Genomic DNA, 12,870 nt, shown 5'->3' on the forward strand with positions numbered 1-12,870 from the left:
CTCCAACCTCATACACAAGCCAGTGGCCCTGATCTCAGCTGGATCTTCATTCTGAGGCACCCAGACATTAAGAAAGCTTGTATTGCTGAAGTTAGACACCGTACAATAAGCTACGACAATTAAAGGATTAGGTACGTTACAGGGCTGTTGAAGAATAAAATCTCCTCGACGCGCATAGGGCGTTAGGAAAAGATGCCAAAACCCACGACCATTTGCTGTGAATTTATGTTACTGCAAGCGAATACATTAGGATCCTGATATAGAAAATGCATTATTGATATGTATGTTCCCTTCAGAAGAGACTCTCAGGAGACCCATTCTGGATTTAATGATAATCCATATTCCCCTTCAGAAACGGTAAACCAACTCTCTGATTTCCCCAGGACTGCCACAGACGCATGAATCATTAAGATGCCAGCACAACCCCACGTTCTGGATGCCGTAAGCACCACCTAGAATAGGTAACAGACTAAAATCCCACCACGGCTCACGAGGAGTCCACAGCTTCCACAGTCCCCTACGAGCATCTGCCCCTTGTGCCCACCGTGGAGATGTACACGCCACGGCAAAGGTGGGGAGATGCTGCTGGACTCCGCGCCCCCTCGTGAGTTAGGGGAGATGAAGGGAGAGGCTGGGCAGAAATGGCAGAAGTCAAGCATCAGGAGAGATGCAAGGAAAACACGGTTAGCAGGGATGATGGAGAACAGATTTGTATAAAAACTGTCACTCCTCCCTGAGCAGTTTTTCTCCTTTGCTTTCAGGGCTGTGCTTGGTTGCGTTAATGTATGCACACGTGTGTGTCATATTTTCAGAAAGCCTTTCACATTAAACTCTCATTTCTCCTCCAAAGCCATTCCGCGGTATTTCTCTGGAATGCATTAAGCAGCCCGACCGAACAATGCAATCCTAATTAGTTTGCAAACTACACAGCTCACCTCTGAGGGCGAGCAAAGCCCATGTAAATTAAAGCGAATTGGATCAGACTGTCCTAGGAATAGTTCTCCAGCTTAGTGCTGCTTGAGCGCGCGATCTCACAAGTTGCTTTCACCCTCCAGTAATAACTTACAAGTAAATTTCACCGACAATAGCAGGGAATTGAGAGATGTAAAAACATTTTGCAGTTTGATATTCCGCGATGGGTTATTTTACATAATACAGAAAAGCCCATTTGGTCATTTACGAAAAGGAGAAGTCGTCTCGTTCTTCGCACGTATTCCCAGCTCGCAAGCCGTGAGGGTAAATGACGCTATTATCACCCGGGTTGTACAGCCGGCGCGATACCGAGTGTAGGTACGCTGCGTCTTCAGACCCAAACGCTAAAGAAACCTTCTGCAAAGTTTTGACGGTGACGTCCCAGGGTTTATGCAGTAATTGAATAATCTAAAATTGCCATTCCTGTCCTCGTGGACTAATCTGTAATAGTGTTGAGGGACTGTTACGATATTAATTAAATAGAAGTCCTGCATACGAAATTGATACTCTGCATCTCCATCTCCACAAGGGAGTTGCTCTCTTAATAAGACTTAAATCAAGTTTCACTTGTTTTTTTTCTTCTTTTTTAAGGAATTCATAAAGATATTGTACTGAGATAACATACATCTGTGTATGAGAGAACAAGATATTTCAAATATATGAGCTCTGGCGCATTCATCTTGTCCTCTGATCTCTCTGATCCGAAATTAGTGGTGGCAGACTAAATCAAGGCTGACGACCGACCCTCCCCTGACGAGCCGGGGCTGCTGGCGGCGGCGGTCACCGCTCAGCCGGCAGCGCCGCTCCCTTTGCCACCCCGGCACAGGAACGGGAGCATCCCCACCGACGGATGCGCTGCTGCTGCTGCTGCTGCTAAAGCCACTGGGTTTTTGTAGAGCATCAGGCTCCCGCCAGTCGTTTGGCAAAGCCACATCACGGGCAGCGTTGCTCGAGCTCAGAGAGGGACTCCGCAGGGCACGGCTTTGCCCCGAGTCCGAGAGAACCCTTTTCTCTAACTTCTCTTCAGGCACTGGGGTTTGCAGAGACCAAAATACCCTCAATGCAGGACAAAGAGCAAGAGAATCGGCGCCGACCTTCCAAAACACAGAGGACAAGAGGGAAATTTACTATAAAAATATGACCTCGTTTTAATTTTAGCAGCAGTTTACTATGAATTCACGCGAATGCGCCACGTACGGGCGCCTGGAAAGGTTCGCGCACAAGAAAAGGCAAACGCATCGGCTGAGCCAACCGACTGTAAAGTCGGAGCAGCACCAGTCCGGAATGATGTTAAAACTATTTCAACACTCCTCTTACTATTATTTATTAGTTAAAATTTTTAATTATGTGAATTGATTAGGAACACATCACCAGGGATCCTAATTAATTAGAATTCTAAAAAGGATCACGGACTGGAGATTTTTAATGGATTCCACAAAGAATTGCACAAAGAGGTATATTAAGGGAAAGGCCAAATTAACTCCTCCTTTCTGGTGTATCCAGCATTTTCTAACAGGATTGTGCATCGGATTAACCAGGTAATACCCAAAACCCTCATGCGCAGTGATGCTAACCAAGACAACAGCTTGAGGATTTCAGGCAGTTATCATTTAACATCCGCTTGGTTAACTAGTTTATTCCTCTTATTCCTTATTTATTTAAGTTAGTCTATTCCCATTTAAACTAGTTTATTCCTTATTTATGTCCTAAATTTGCTTTAGCTGCATTGTCCATGCTCACCAAATCCTTCTGTACAGTACTGATAGACACCGACATCCCCAAGTATCTGGCGTAAACCTTTTGTTTCAAAATGCATTTTTCTCCTTACCCAAAACGTGGAAAGATGCAGGAGCCGTCACATTGATGACACCCGGGAAGTAATTAATTATTAAGTCTACTAATGCAAATCCCTTTTCAGAATTGGCTGGTCAGTAGTTTCACGGGCCAACGTGTTTCTCCTTCTTGCCTATTAGCTGCAGTTTCCACAGCTCTGTTTGGACGCTATCGATGCTCTTGGCTGTCGGCTTTGCAAGTATTTTTCCATCAGTGCGATGATGATACCTATTTATCTTCTGGCTGCAAGAGCCGCTGAGATGATCTGGCGGTGCCACAAGGCAGACAGTTATTTCATGCCCTGTTAAACCCTAATGTGGTTAACTACAGTATCACTCCAACTTTGAAAAAAGCCTTTTTTATTATTTTAAATCTGTTGCCTATGTGTCCAAGTAAAGAACATCGCTTCCTAGTAGGATGGTATCAGAAACATAGACCCGTAACGCTGTCCATGAAGTAGCACAGTGTACTGATCGAGCAATTCCTTAAGAAGGTTAAAAATACATAATTCTGCCCAAGCAACACTTAGAGGTCAAGAAAACGAACTTTTTCTGCATTGCTTGGAGCGGAGACTGGCAGCCATCACTCCGATGCCGCCCTGGCAGCGAGACGGGGCAGCAAGGGGGCATTTGGGCAGGGCAGCGAGGGGACGGCGCAGCAGAGTGCTGCGGCTTTTCCTCCCACCTTCGGACACCCCAGACATGCCTTCAGGCACACGCCGTGCAAGAGGTGTTCCTACAGCGGACCCAACTCGTCTAGACCCAGACTTAGGCGGGAGTTAAATTTCAGACCCGAAGCTCTATTTGCCTGTTCCTGTCGGTTTCTTTTCTTCTGTCTTTGCATACATCAACACCGAGATGATCAGGCTGGATTTTGGTAACCCTTAGTGCCACTTCACACATAGACTTACGTAGAAGTTGCGTTCCTCCGGTTTTGAGCCCCAGCAAAACTTGCCATTAATTGTTCACAGCGTTGGCTCAGGTCTGTGCTCGGTTATCGCTCTACCTGCTGCAAGACCTATCAACTGTAAAAGGGGCCGCATCCCGCGTCTGCCAAAGCCAGGAGGCTCAGAGCTGCGTCTGCTGGGCTTTGCAGCGAGGAGATTGAGGGACGACTGGATGAGAGGGCGTAAGTACCTTCTTGGAGATAAACTACCAGGTACTAAAGGGCTCTTAAGCTGGAGAAAGACGTAGGAATGAATGGCCGAACCCCGGCACATCCAAATCACAAAGCAAGTACTTTGACGCTTATTTTCTTAAGTGGCAAATGCGCTCGGCCACGGGAAGAAACCCCGAAAGCTGCGCGTCCTCCAGCTCCTGATACATCCAATTTCAGAGCTGTTACTTTCCAGAAGACGTACTTCAATAAAATAGAAATTATTGGGTTCAGTGCAGGGCTATTTGAGTTAAACACGATCGCCAGGCACATTCACGCAGTCAGGCACTCTAGGGCTTGATGGCTCCATCTTTGAAAAAACACGTCAGAAAGTATTTGTTTAATCATGTGTATGTGTGGCAGCCGATGGTCACCACCACCCTCCTACAGGTAAGTTTTGCAGCGCGGGTTTTGGTATTCTGCGTTGTTAAAGTTCACAGAAGTTAATTAAATCACGCTCTGCAAACCCGAAACAAAAACAAGGCACAATTTCTATTATGCTGACTTTGGGGGGGGAGGGGGGCTTGTCATAATAAAACATGGTTATTGGATGTAAAAATTATGGAACAAAGTTATGCCTCTCTGGTGTAATATAATGCAATCCATTTAATACTATTTTAAAACCAAAAACCTCATTAAAGCAGACAGAATGTAAGAATGACAAATCACCCACAAGGAAGCTGGAGCACGAGATGTATTCCAGGCGCTCGGCCGCTTCGCGTCCCCCGCGCTGAATTCGGGAACACGGCGCGGTGTCAAAAAACCCCCAGCACAACTCCCGGAGCCACGCTGGGGAGCGCAGGGTTCTCATCACCCGGACGCGAGGAAGCTTCATGCCGTGCAAAACATCTGCCAAGACGGGCCTGGGGGGGCTGCGGTTGGAAAGCTCGGCTTAGCCCAAAGTCCAGCCTGAAAGCCATCGGACAATGCCTCGAGGTAACGGGTTAAGCTTTGCCGGTCACTCAACACCACCAAATATTCCAAACCGTGCTGTGTATGCCCATGTAACTGGGCGCAGCTTCCTATCCGTAGTGAGGCATGCAGTCTATTAACTGCAGAAATCAATACAGCTTATACAAAGATATACCCTTACGGCTTCGCTATTCATCTGCCGGAATCAGAGTCTTTCTTGATGACGCAGCTAAATGCTACAGTTACACGTTATAACGCCCTTTTACCGTTTTGGCCTGAAGTTCGGCATCAAACGCAGGGAACACAGCCCTGTTGTCCTAGGAACTAAGCTAGGCAAAGCTCTGCGGTTGGACTTCTACTATCAGAAAATGTAATTCCCGTTTAATAAAATACAAAAGAAGTTGTTAAATAAACGTACTTCTTATCCACATCGGTGCAGACCTTTAACATGAGAAGTGATCAGTGCGATCAAACAGCTCTTTCCTCACACAGAGTTTAAGAAAGAACAGTTGTGTCAAACAACGACATGTTTTAGAACAAACAGGCTTATTCCAGAAATACTGTGTCAGGTGAAATCATCCATCTGAATTTCTCTGAATGGCTAAATACCATCAGCAGCAGAGCAACGGTCTCCTTCCAAACACGCCTTGAAGCAGAGTCCGATTCTGGTCTGAATTCAACAGAAATTCTACTTCTGCATACTGTGAGACCAACGCTCAGTAAGCACAGGGAAAATTCTGGCAATTGCTACCAAAAACTAGCTGGCGTCTTGTGAGAATCAAATCATACATGTACAAAGCTTACACGGTAAAAAAAAAATGCTTAGCAACCCACCCTGAGCGGTTTGGTCGCCCTTGTGAAGTACCCGTCACAAAAAGCACGGGTGCTACCAGAAGATGCTCGGCGTGAAGACACTTCAGTGTCTCTCTTCACCGCTGCGGCTGTACCACCTCACGACAACCAGCGAGCAGTAACACAATCAGACGGTGAAGCTATATTCCAATTTTGCTCAAGGGAGTAATAAAGAACACGCGTATATTTTTGGGGGGCGGGGGGGGAAGCTGCAATTCAGCAAATACAAATATTTTTCTGAACGTGTGGACAACTTCACGCTGAACATATTTTGGGGAGCTGTTGCTTCCCAGCCCAGCTATCGCCCAAACCCCTCCGTTCTCCTACCTCCACTCCTTGGACTTTCAGTTTCATGTGATCCTCTCGGGTGGTTTTCCCATCTTTCCTTTTCTTCCAGCAATATCCATCTTTCCTGTATTTCACCTTCTTCCTATTGTACAGGATCATAGAACCATTCTGCGGTCTGAAAACAAGAAACAGTTTTGGATTACATAAAGAAAAAAACCCCACCCTAAGAGAGTTTATGAAGCAATGCACTACAGACCAGTGAAGGTCTCTACAGAAAAGAACTGTTTTGTACTTGGCATAATATAAATTTTCACCTTTTGTTGCTGTTAACTGGACTAACCGACGTTTTACAATCTGCAAAATTTTACTTGAGAATCTTGTACCTAATGAAGCAAGTGTGCCAGTGAGAGGTATTAAAAAAAAAAAAAAAAAAAAAGGAAAGCTTATCATAAAGCAGCCAGCGTTTTTGCAGGATATATTATGATTGGGCTCAGTTACATGCTGAAAATCAGAAGGAAAGAAAGGTTAAGGAAAAACAGGATTGGTATTATTTTATTACAGACAATCTCTCTCTTTTTAACGCATCAGCAGGATTAGATAACAACCACCTCTAATGCAGCACCAGAATATGGATGTTGGCTTAAAAAGGCAATAAACAAGCAAAAAAGAACGGAAGGAGAAAAGCATTAGCTTATACATTGGTTTCGCCGTTCCTGCTTAGGTCGGTGTTAGACATGGAGTAACTTGCTCTCTTTTGAGCACCTCCTTGACTTCAAAGACGCGTGAAAACATTTGAAACCACGCTGATGCTTTAGAATATCAACAAAGGCACGCTGACGCTCGCCCAACAGACCGGAGTCAACATCTTTTTGTGTATGACAGCATTTCACAGAAATGTTTGGCCATCTGCTAAGCCCGTGTACAAAAGGGGCATTTCTGCCGTAACACTCAAAAAGAGAAAAGTCCCCCCCCCGCAACGCTGCAAAGACAGCATGCGTCCCACGCAGGCAGCAGCGCTGCAGATGCTGCAGACATTTACAGTGGTGCATTAGTCACAGTAATTTGGCTTTAGGACACCAAGAACAGAAAGAAAAACAACGGCATTAGCAGCAGCGGCAGCAATAAACAACTTTCACAGGAAAGCTTCGGCTGGAGCCTTCTGATAAAGTAAAGCACCCGAACTTGTCTAAACAAACCGAACGAACAGAAAGAAGCCTTTCAGGAGAGAGTGAGCCCCCCCCTCCCCACCCAGCCCACGCTTCACATCGCTCCTCGCGCCCCTCCACTTTCTGGAGGTTAGCAGCCAGGCGTTTTCAGACGGAGCGGAGCGATACCTGGAACTGCTAAAAAAATCACCGAGCGTTTTCACGCCCAGCCGACGCAAGGAAGCTCTCTAAATAAATAAGCCAAATTCAGCGGTTTGTGTTCACGCAACAGTGGCTTGTGACTTCAGAGCCATGCCGAAGGTGCAAAACTCAGTGCCTGGCCCAGCTGGAAAAGCATCCTTCTTCCCTCCCGCTTCTATGTTTCAAACAGCACGACGGCATGCAATAAGCACAAGAACAAGCTTCTGCAGGTACCCTCTCCTCATTTTTCTCTAACAAAATACTCCATTTGAAGAGAACCGCCTTCACCCATGTTTATCACATAATAATAGGGCAGTAACGTTGATGTAAAAGCTGTTAATTATAGAGTAACTCATCCCGATGCTCCATTAAGTGCATCAAGGCACCTTACTACTGAGGAAAACAAGCTCATGATGGTTTTCCACCACCATCGGCCAGCTGAAATTACCTAGCTCAACTAATACGACGCCCTTCCTCCGTCAAAACAAACACCATCAGCAATCGCGGGATCTGCTACCAAAACCCCATCCTTTTCCCTCGTCTCTGTGCCTAAGTACGCGTCTTTGGGCACACACGAAAGGATGCCCTGCCTGATTCACACTCAGCATTTGCCCTCCAGAACGCACGCGCACACCACAAATTTAATGCATGCGGACGGGAAACTGCACAAAGTCTCTTTTGTTATGGAAACAGACTTTCTACTTCCACGTACATTTACAAGACCGAAATGATCTTTGATGTAAGCGATTACTAGCACATTTTTTTACTGAAACGGAAATTACAGATTTTATTTTTTTTCCCCACATACACGCAAATATTTGTTCCCTGTGACCAGAAACCCAAGCTCCGCTCCCCCAAACTACACCTGGCTGTCAGCGCAACCACGGCGTCTACTTGACAGCATCGTAGACGGTCTGGGATTAATTCAGCGGAGATATTACACGCCTTGCTTCGGTGCTTATTCTATAAACCTCCAGTTGCTGCACATGTGAGCTCAAACCCTTCTCAAAACATCAAAGCTTTCCCCTTGTCGCCATCACAGAGACGTGCCCTATGGCTTACAACGAGTTACCTGCGCGTTTAGGGCGAGTAATGAAAAGACGGCGGGGGAACTTATCTCCTGCCTAGTGCCTCGGCACTCGCACACGCGGCTTTCGGGAAAACATACGCTCGAAGGACCTGAAAGTTTTTTGATGCGAGCAAAATACTGCTTTTCCCGCGTTCAGTGCCACAAGGGCGCGCGGGTGAAGGGACCGCGGAGCTGAGCTCTGCAACCCTGCTGCTGTTCTGCAAGGCCGGAATCAGGTTTTTGTCGGCTCATTTCTGCGATGAAAAAAGAACACGGTAACAGGTCACTGGAAAACAGTTAACGAGATTGATACAAAATAAAGCACGACGCAACAAAATCTCTTAAGGATCTCTGGAGCAGCTGTCGATTTTGATAAGGGTGTATCGAGTTGCTTTAAGGCTCATAGAAAGCGACTGGTTTTTAAAGATATCTTCATAAAATGAGAGGCAATTTTAACCTGATATACATTGCTATTATATTTCACTTGCTGTAAGAAAGAATAGAGAGGGAAGATCTCCCGTGCTTATCTCTCTGGCACACAAACACAGCCAAGAGCGGCAAACTGATGGTTGCGGGAAGACTCAGCCGATGAGGTCTGACAGGGACTCCCAGGACGCACGACGGGCGCGACTCCAGCCCAGGTCTCCTCTGGAGGCTTTGCTGCTCGACCCGAATCCGGGCGTTTCGTTCGTACCTTTGCAGAAGAGGGGGACGAGACCGCACGCCTGAGCACGGGCCACCCTGGGACTGCAATTCCCTACCGGCTCCTGCGGGCGCGCGTTTCGGAAGCCTGCAGCCAAGGCAAGGTCGCTCGCCTGCGCGTCAGCAGGCACGGAAAGCAATCGTCTTCCTCTGTACTGAACTCCACCTGGAACCACGGCAATAACAGCAAGTACTGGAACGTTAACGGGAATTTACTCGATTTGATTAGCTGCTACTTTGCAGCTACACAGTGCTCTTTTCATTAACGCAGGACTAAACGGAAAACAATAAAATAGTATTTTAATATGACGGTGCAGCTGAAAGCAAGCAAGGCAGCGTGATGTAGACCCACCGAGCAGCCTTGTTTGTGCTTGCAGCGTGAGGTGCTGGGGCTGCTGGCGGGGTCAGCGGACCCCCGCAGAGCCTGGCCGCCGTGTGCCCCCCGACCCCCCCGGCCCCCGGGCGGCCACAGCCCAGTTTTGCACGTTTTGCATGGCGTATGACCAAAGCCAGACCTGCGGCCGTGAAATGGCAGCACGGTCTCGCAGCAGGTCGCCTCACCTGTATTTGCTCTGCATCGAACACCAGGCTATACTCCACTTACTCACTCCAGCTGATTCCCCAGGATAACGCGGAAAGGTCAACAGCATTTCCCCCTCCGCTCAGAATAAATTTGTTTGCAATGAGATAAGAAAGGGTTTGTTGCTCTTACAAAAAAAGGCGGCAAACCAAAGGAAAGTGACCGGGAACAGGCGAACAAAGCGATCCTGAAACGTGACCCCCCCAGCAGCAGAGGAGGCAAGCACTTTGCCCGCCTTGCTCGGGTACAGTAAACCCCGGTATTCAATTTAGGCTGGCAACACCAACAAGCGAACCTCCGCGACAGCCACCGCTGCCGCCGCTCCGTGAGCAGAGACGCGCAGCCCATCCTCAAATTCGCAAAACAGCCCCCAAAATCCCCGTGAGCCCGGGCGCGACGGCGGGGACCTGCCCTCGGCGCCAGCAGCCGGGCACGTCGCTTGTCCGGCTCCCCAAAAGCTGCGCAGGAGCGAATGCCTGAGCCCCAAAACAAGGGCAGCCAGGCTCTTTGCAGAGACGGTGCAATTATTGCTGGTCCCACTGTGTGGAGCTTGCAGGATGGTCTACTTGCTTACAGACCCAAATAGCAGGCAGCAGTTACAACTCTGAATTTCCTCTCTTTTATGAGCCTGTGGCATTTAAAAGCTGCCTGATCTCTATTTCGGTTTCTTGCTTGTGGCCTGGGGGAAGGAGGGGAAAGGACAGGAAGAGTAATTGCAGAGCAGAAAGCCTTTTGTCTTAAGTATTGATGAGATTTGAGATGCTTCCCTCCCTCTCCCCGTTATTTACCACCGCGGCTCTCACATAAATTGCCACAACAGCATAAGAGCTACTTTTGCCCAAATTGTTCCTGCTACAGCTGGGAAGGAGATGCTAAATTCCATTGTTGGACTTATTTTCAAAGCGAACAATCATACCCTGCGGCTGATGAGTCTCGGGACCTGCCGGGGCTCCTGAGGATGCTCACCTCCAGCTCAGGAGCCGTCCAGGCCACCGGATAAACCGGGCTTTCTCTCAGTAACACGGGGAGAGGCGGTAACGGAGTGCTTGTACTGGCAGGAAACAGAGGGGATTTCCAGGGAAGATTTTCCAGAAATGTCATTTTGGATTTGGCACCCAATTCAGCTGCGCGTACCCACCTCTAGCTCCAAGTCCCGTTATGAGGGGTTTTGTTTCTTTTATATAAAGTCCCTTACTTGGATACTAGGAATCTAAACCTACTTATTTTATCGTGAACACGAACTAGATACAAGGAGGGAGTAAACAGAAAACAAGTTAAGATTAGGATATTCTGTTCAACTGACGCTTCGTATCTGCCTCTCCAGCGCGCTCACAAATTAAAGTCCCTTTGGCCTAAACGACCGAGATGCTCTTCCCCTAATCACGTTACCACAATATTAATAAGGCTGATCAATGCACCTAGTTCCCTCTAAATTGTCACATCAAGATTTGGCAAATGTCAGATGTATCATTTAATGAAAACTATGTTTTACTGCCTTGGGTTGCCGAAAGGGAATTGCAAATATTGCAAAGCCAAAAGCAACTCTTTTTCCGGGACCACGGAATAAGATCAGCCAGGACCCTGCCTTGAGAAGGTCCATGGCTCTAAAGTTAAGTTCTTATTTTATCATCTTGCATTTCTTTCAATTCCCTGCCAAGGCGGATATTTAAAGCAGCTCAGCTCTTCACAATAAGAACGCAAAATTAGGCGTGAAGCTGCTCACGGGGGCCCTGCCAAAGCCATAGGCATCAGCAGCCGCAGAGCTTGCCACCAGCCCAGAACGCGCTTGTAAACTGCACCACGGCAGCGACACGAGCGCCGTGCCGGCGAGCCGCAGGTCGCAGCAGCGGGGGGAAAGGCTGCCTCGGCAAAGCTGGTGCACTCCTCTCCGGGCTGAGCCTAACACGACGGTCGGGCAGCTGCCCCTGGCCCCGCGCTGCCTGCGCACGCCGTCCCCCGGAGCTGGAGGGTGACGACAGTTAAAGCGATAAAGCAGAAGGGTGTCACACACCAGACGCTCTCTGTACCGTACTGGTGCATAAGCAGCAGCCGCCCCCAGCGCGTAGGTGAGGAAGCCCCCCTCCATCCCTCCCTCCCGCCCCTGCCACACGCTGCACTGAGAAATGGCTCCTGCTAACCGTCTTGATGATGCTATTTTTTATCCTGCGTAGCTGCTAGCTTTCTTTTCGCTGGCTATGAAGTTATCATGGAGTCAAGGGACAGCAAAAGGGGACTATCTTCCATCTTCTGAACCTATGCACGATAATAATGAGAAATTAACTTCCACGCTCCCAAAGGAGCAACCTACTGATGCAGAAAGTGGCTGGGAAAAGCTGGAGTCTTGGAGGAAGCCCTGGAAAGAGAGACAGAGCCTTGTAATAAATCATTGCACTGAATCACTGCCCTCGTTTCCCAGTGAACACAAAGAGGACCATGTCCTTGAATTTGCCTTCATCCCGAGAACCCTAACTCCTCCCACGGGTGTAAAACAAGCCAGCAACGAGCACGAGGACACCCGTCTCCGAGGAGCTGTCTTGCTGGAAACCAAAGCCGCACAGGAGCTTGCAGAGTGCGCCGCGTTTGCACCCCAGAGTACAGCCGGACCGACCGATGACGTCGTGCTCCAACACGCTGACATCGCTCGTACCTGCGGCCCAGCTAACCCAAGCAGGCGCTAAAGCAGGAGTCATGGCTAACCCCGCTTGCTTTCTTCAACGGTTTTGTGCTAGTTCCTAAAAGAGGAGTGCGATCGTTCTCCTGCTAAGCACGTCTGCAGAAGCCTCCCAGATTTGGGGTAAAACAACATGTGAGTCACGACATGTCACGCAACACGACACTACTGTGTCAGGAGCCGGTGCTATTACACACTGCAAGGTATTTCTACTTTTTAGCCTCCAAACTCGCAAAGCACACGTCCTCTTTTTGCGTGTTGTCTCGCATTACTGCCACAGAAGCGAAATCCTAGCAAGACGATTCTAACGAAGAATCCCATTCTACAAAAAAGTCGAGGCAGCCCTCCCTTATCACACGCCTTAGCGGAGAAGGCGGGAAGCTCGTGAAGCAGAGAGACGGGTCAAAGCCCACTGGTGGGCTCCACCGACCGCCATGCACGCAGTGACAGCTCCACCAAGAAGATGGCTGCAATACAAGCGTGGGGCAAG

At 48.3% G+C, this 12,870-nt stretch overlaps 1 protein-coding gene across 3 annotated transcripts in view; it reads right to left on the reverse strand.

Moving 5' to 3' along the window:
• Positions 1–12,870, reverse strand: part of CAMTA1 (calmodulin binding transcription activator 1) — a 314,118-nt gene that overhangs the window by 197,853 nt on the left and 103,395 nt on the right. For all 3 annotated transcript variants that reach the window (XM_050909538.1, XM_050909535.1, XM_050909537.1), the window contains exon 4: positions 6,052–6,187. In XM_050909538.1, coding sequence (XP_050765495.1) covers positions 6,052–6,187 — 136 coding nt within the window. The remainder of the gene's footprint in view (positions 1–6,051; positions 6,188–12,870) is intronic.

Source organism: Gymnogyps californianus, chromosome 21 (genome assembly GCF_018139145.2).
Source record: "Gymnogyps californianus isolate 813 chromosome 21, ASM1813914v2, whole genome shotgun sequence".
NCBI classification, from domain to species: Eukaryota; Metazoa; Chordata; class Aves; order Accipitriformes; family Cathartidae; genus Gymnogyps; species Gymnogyps californianus.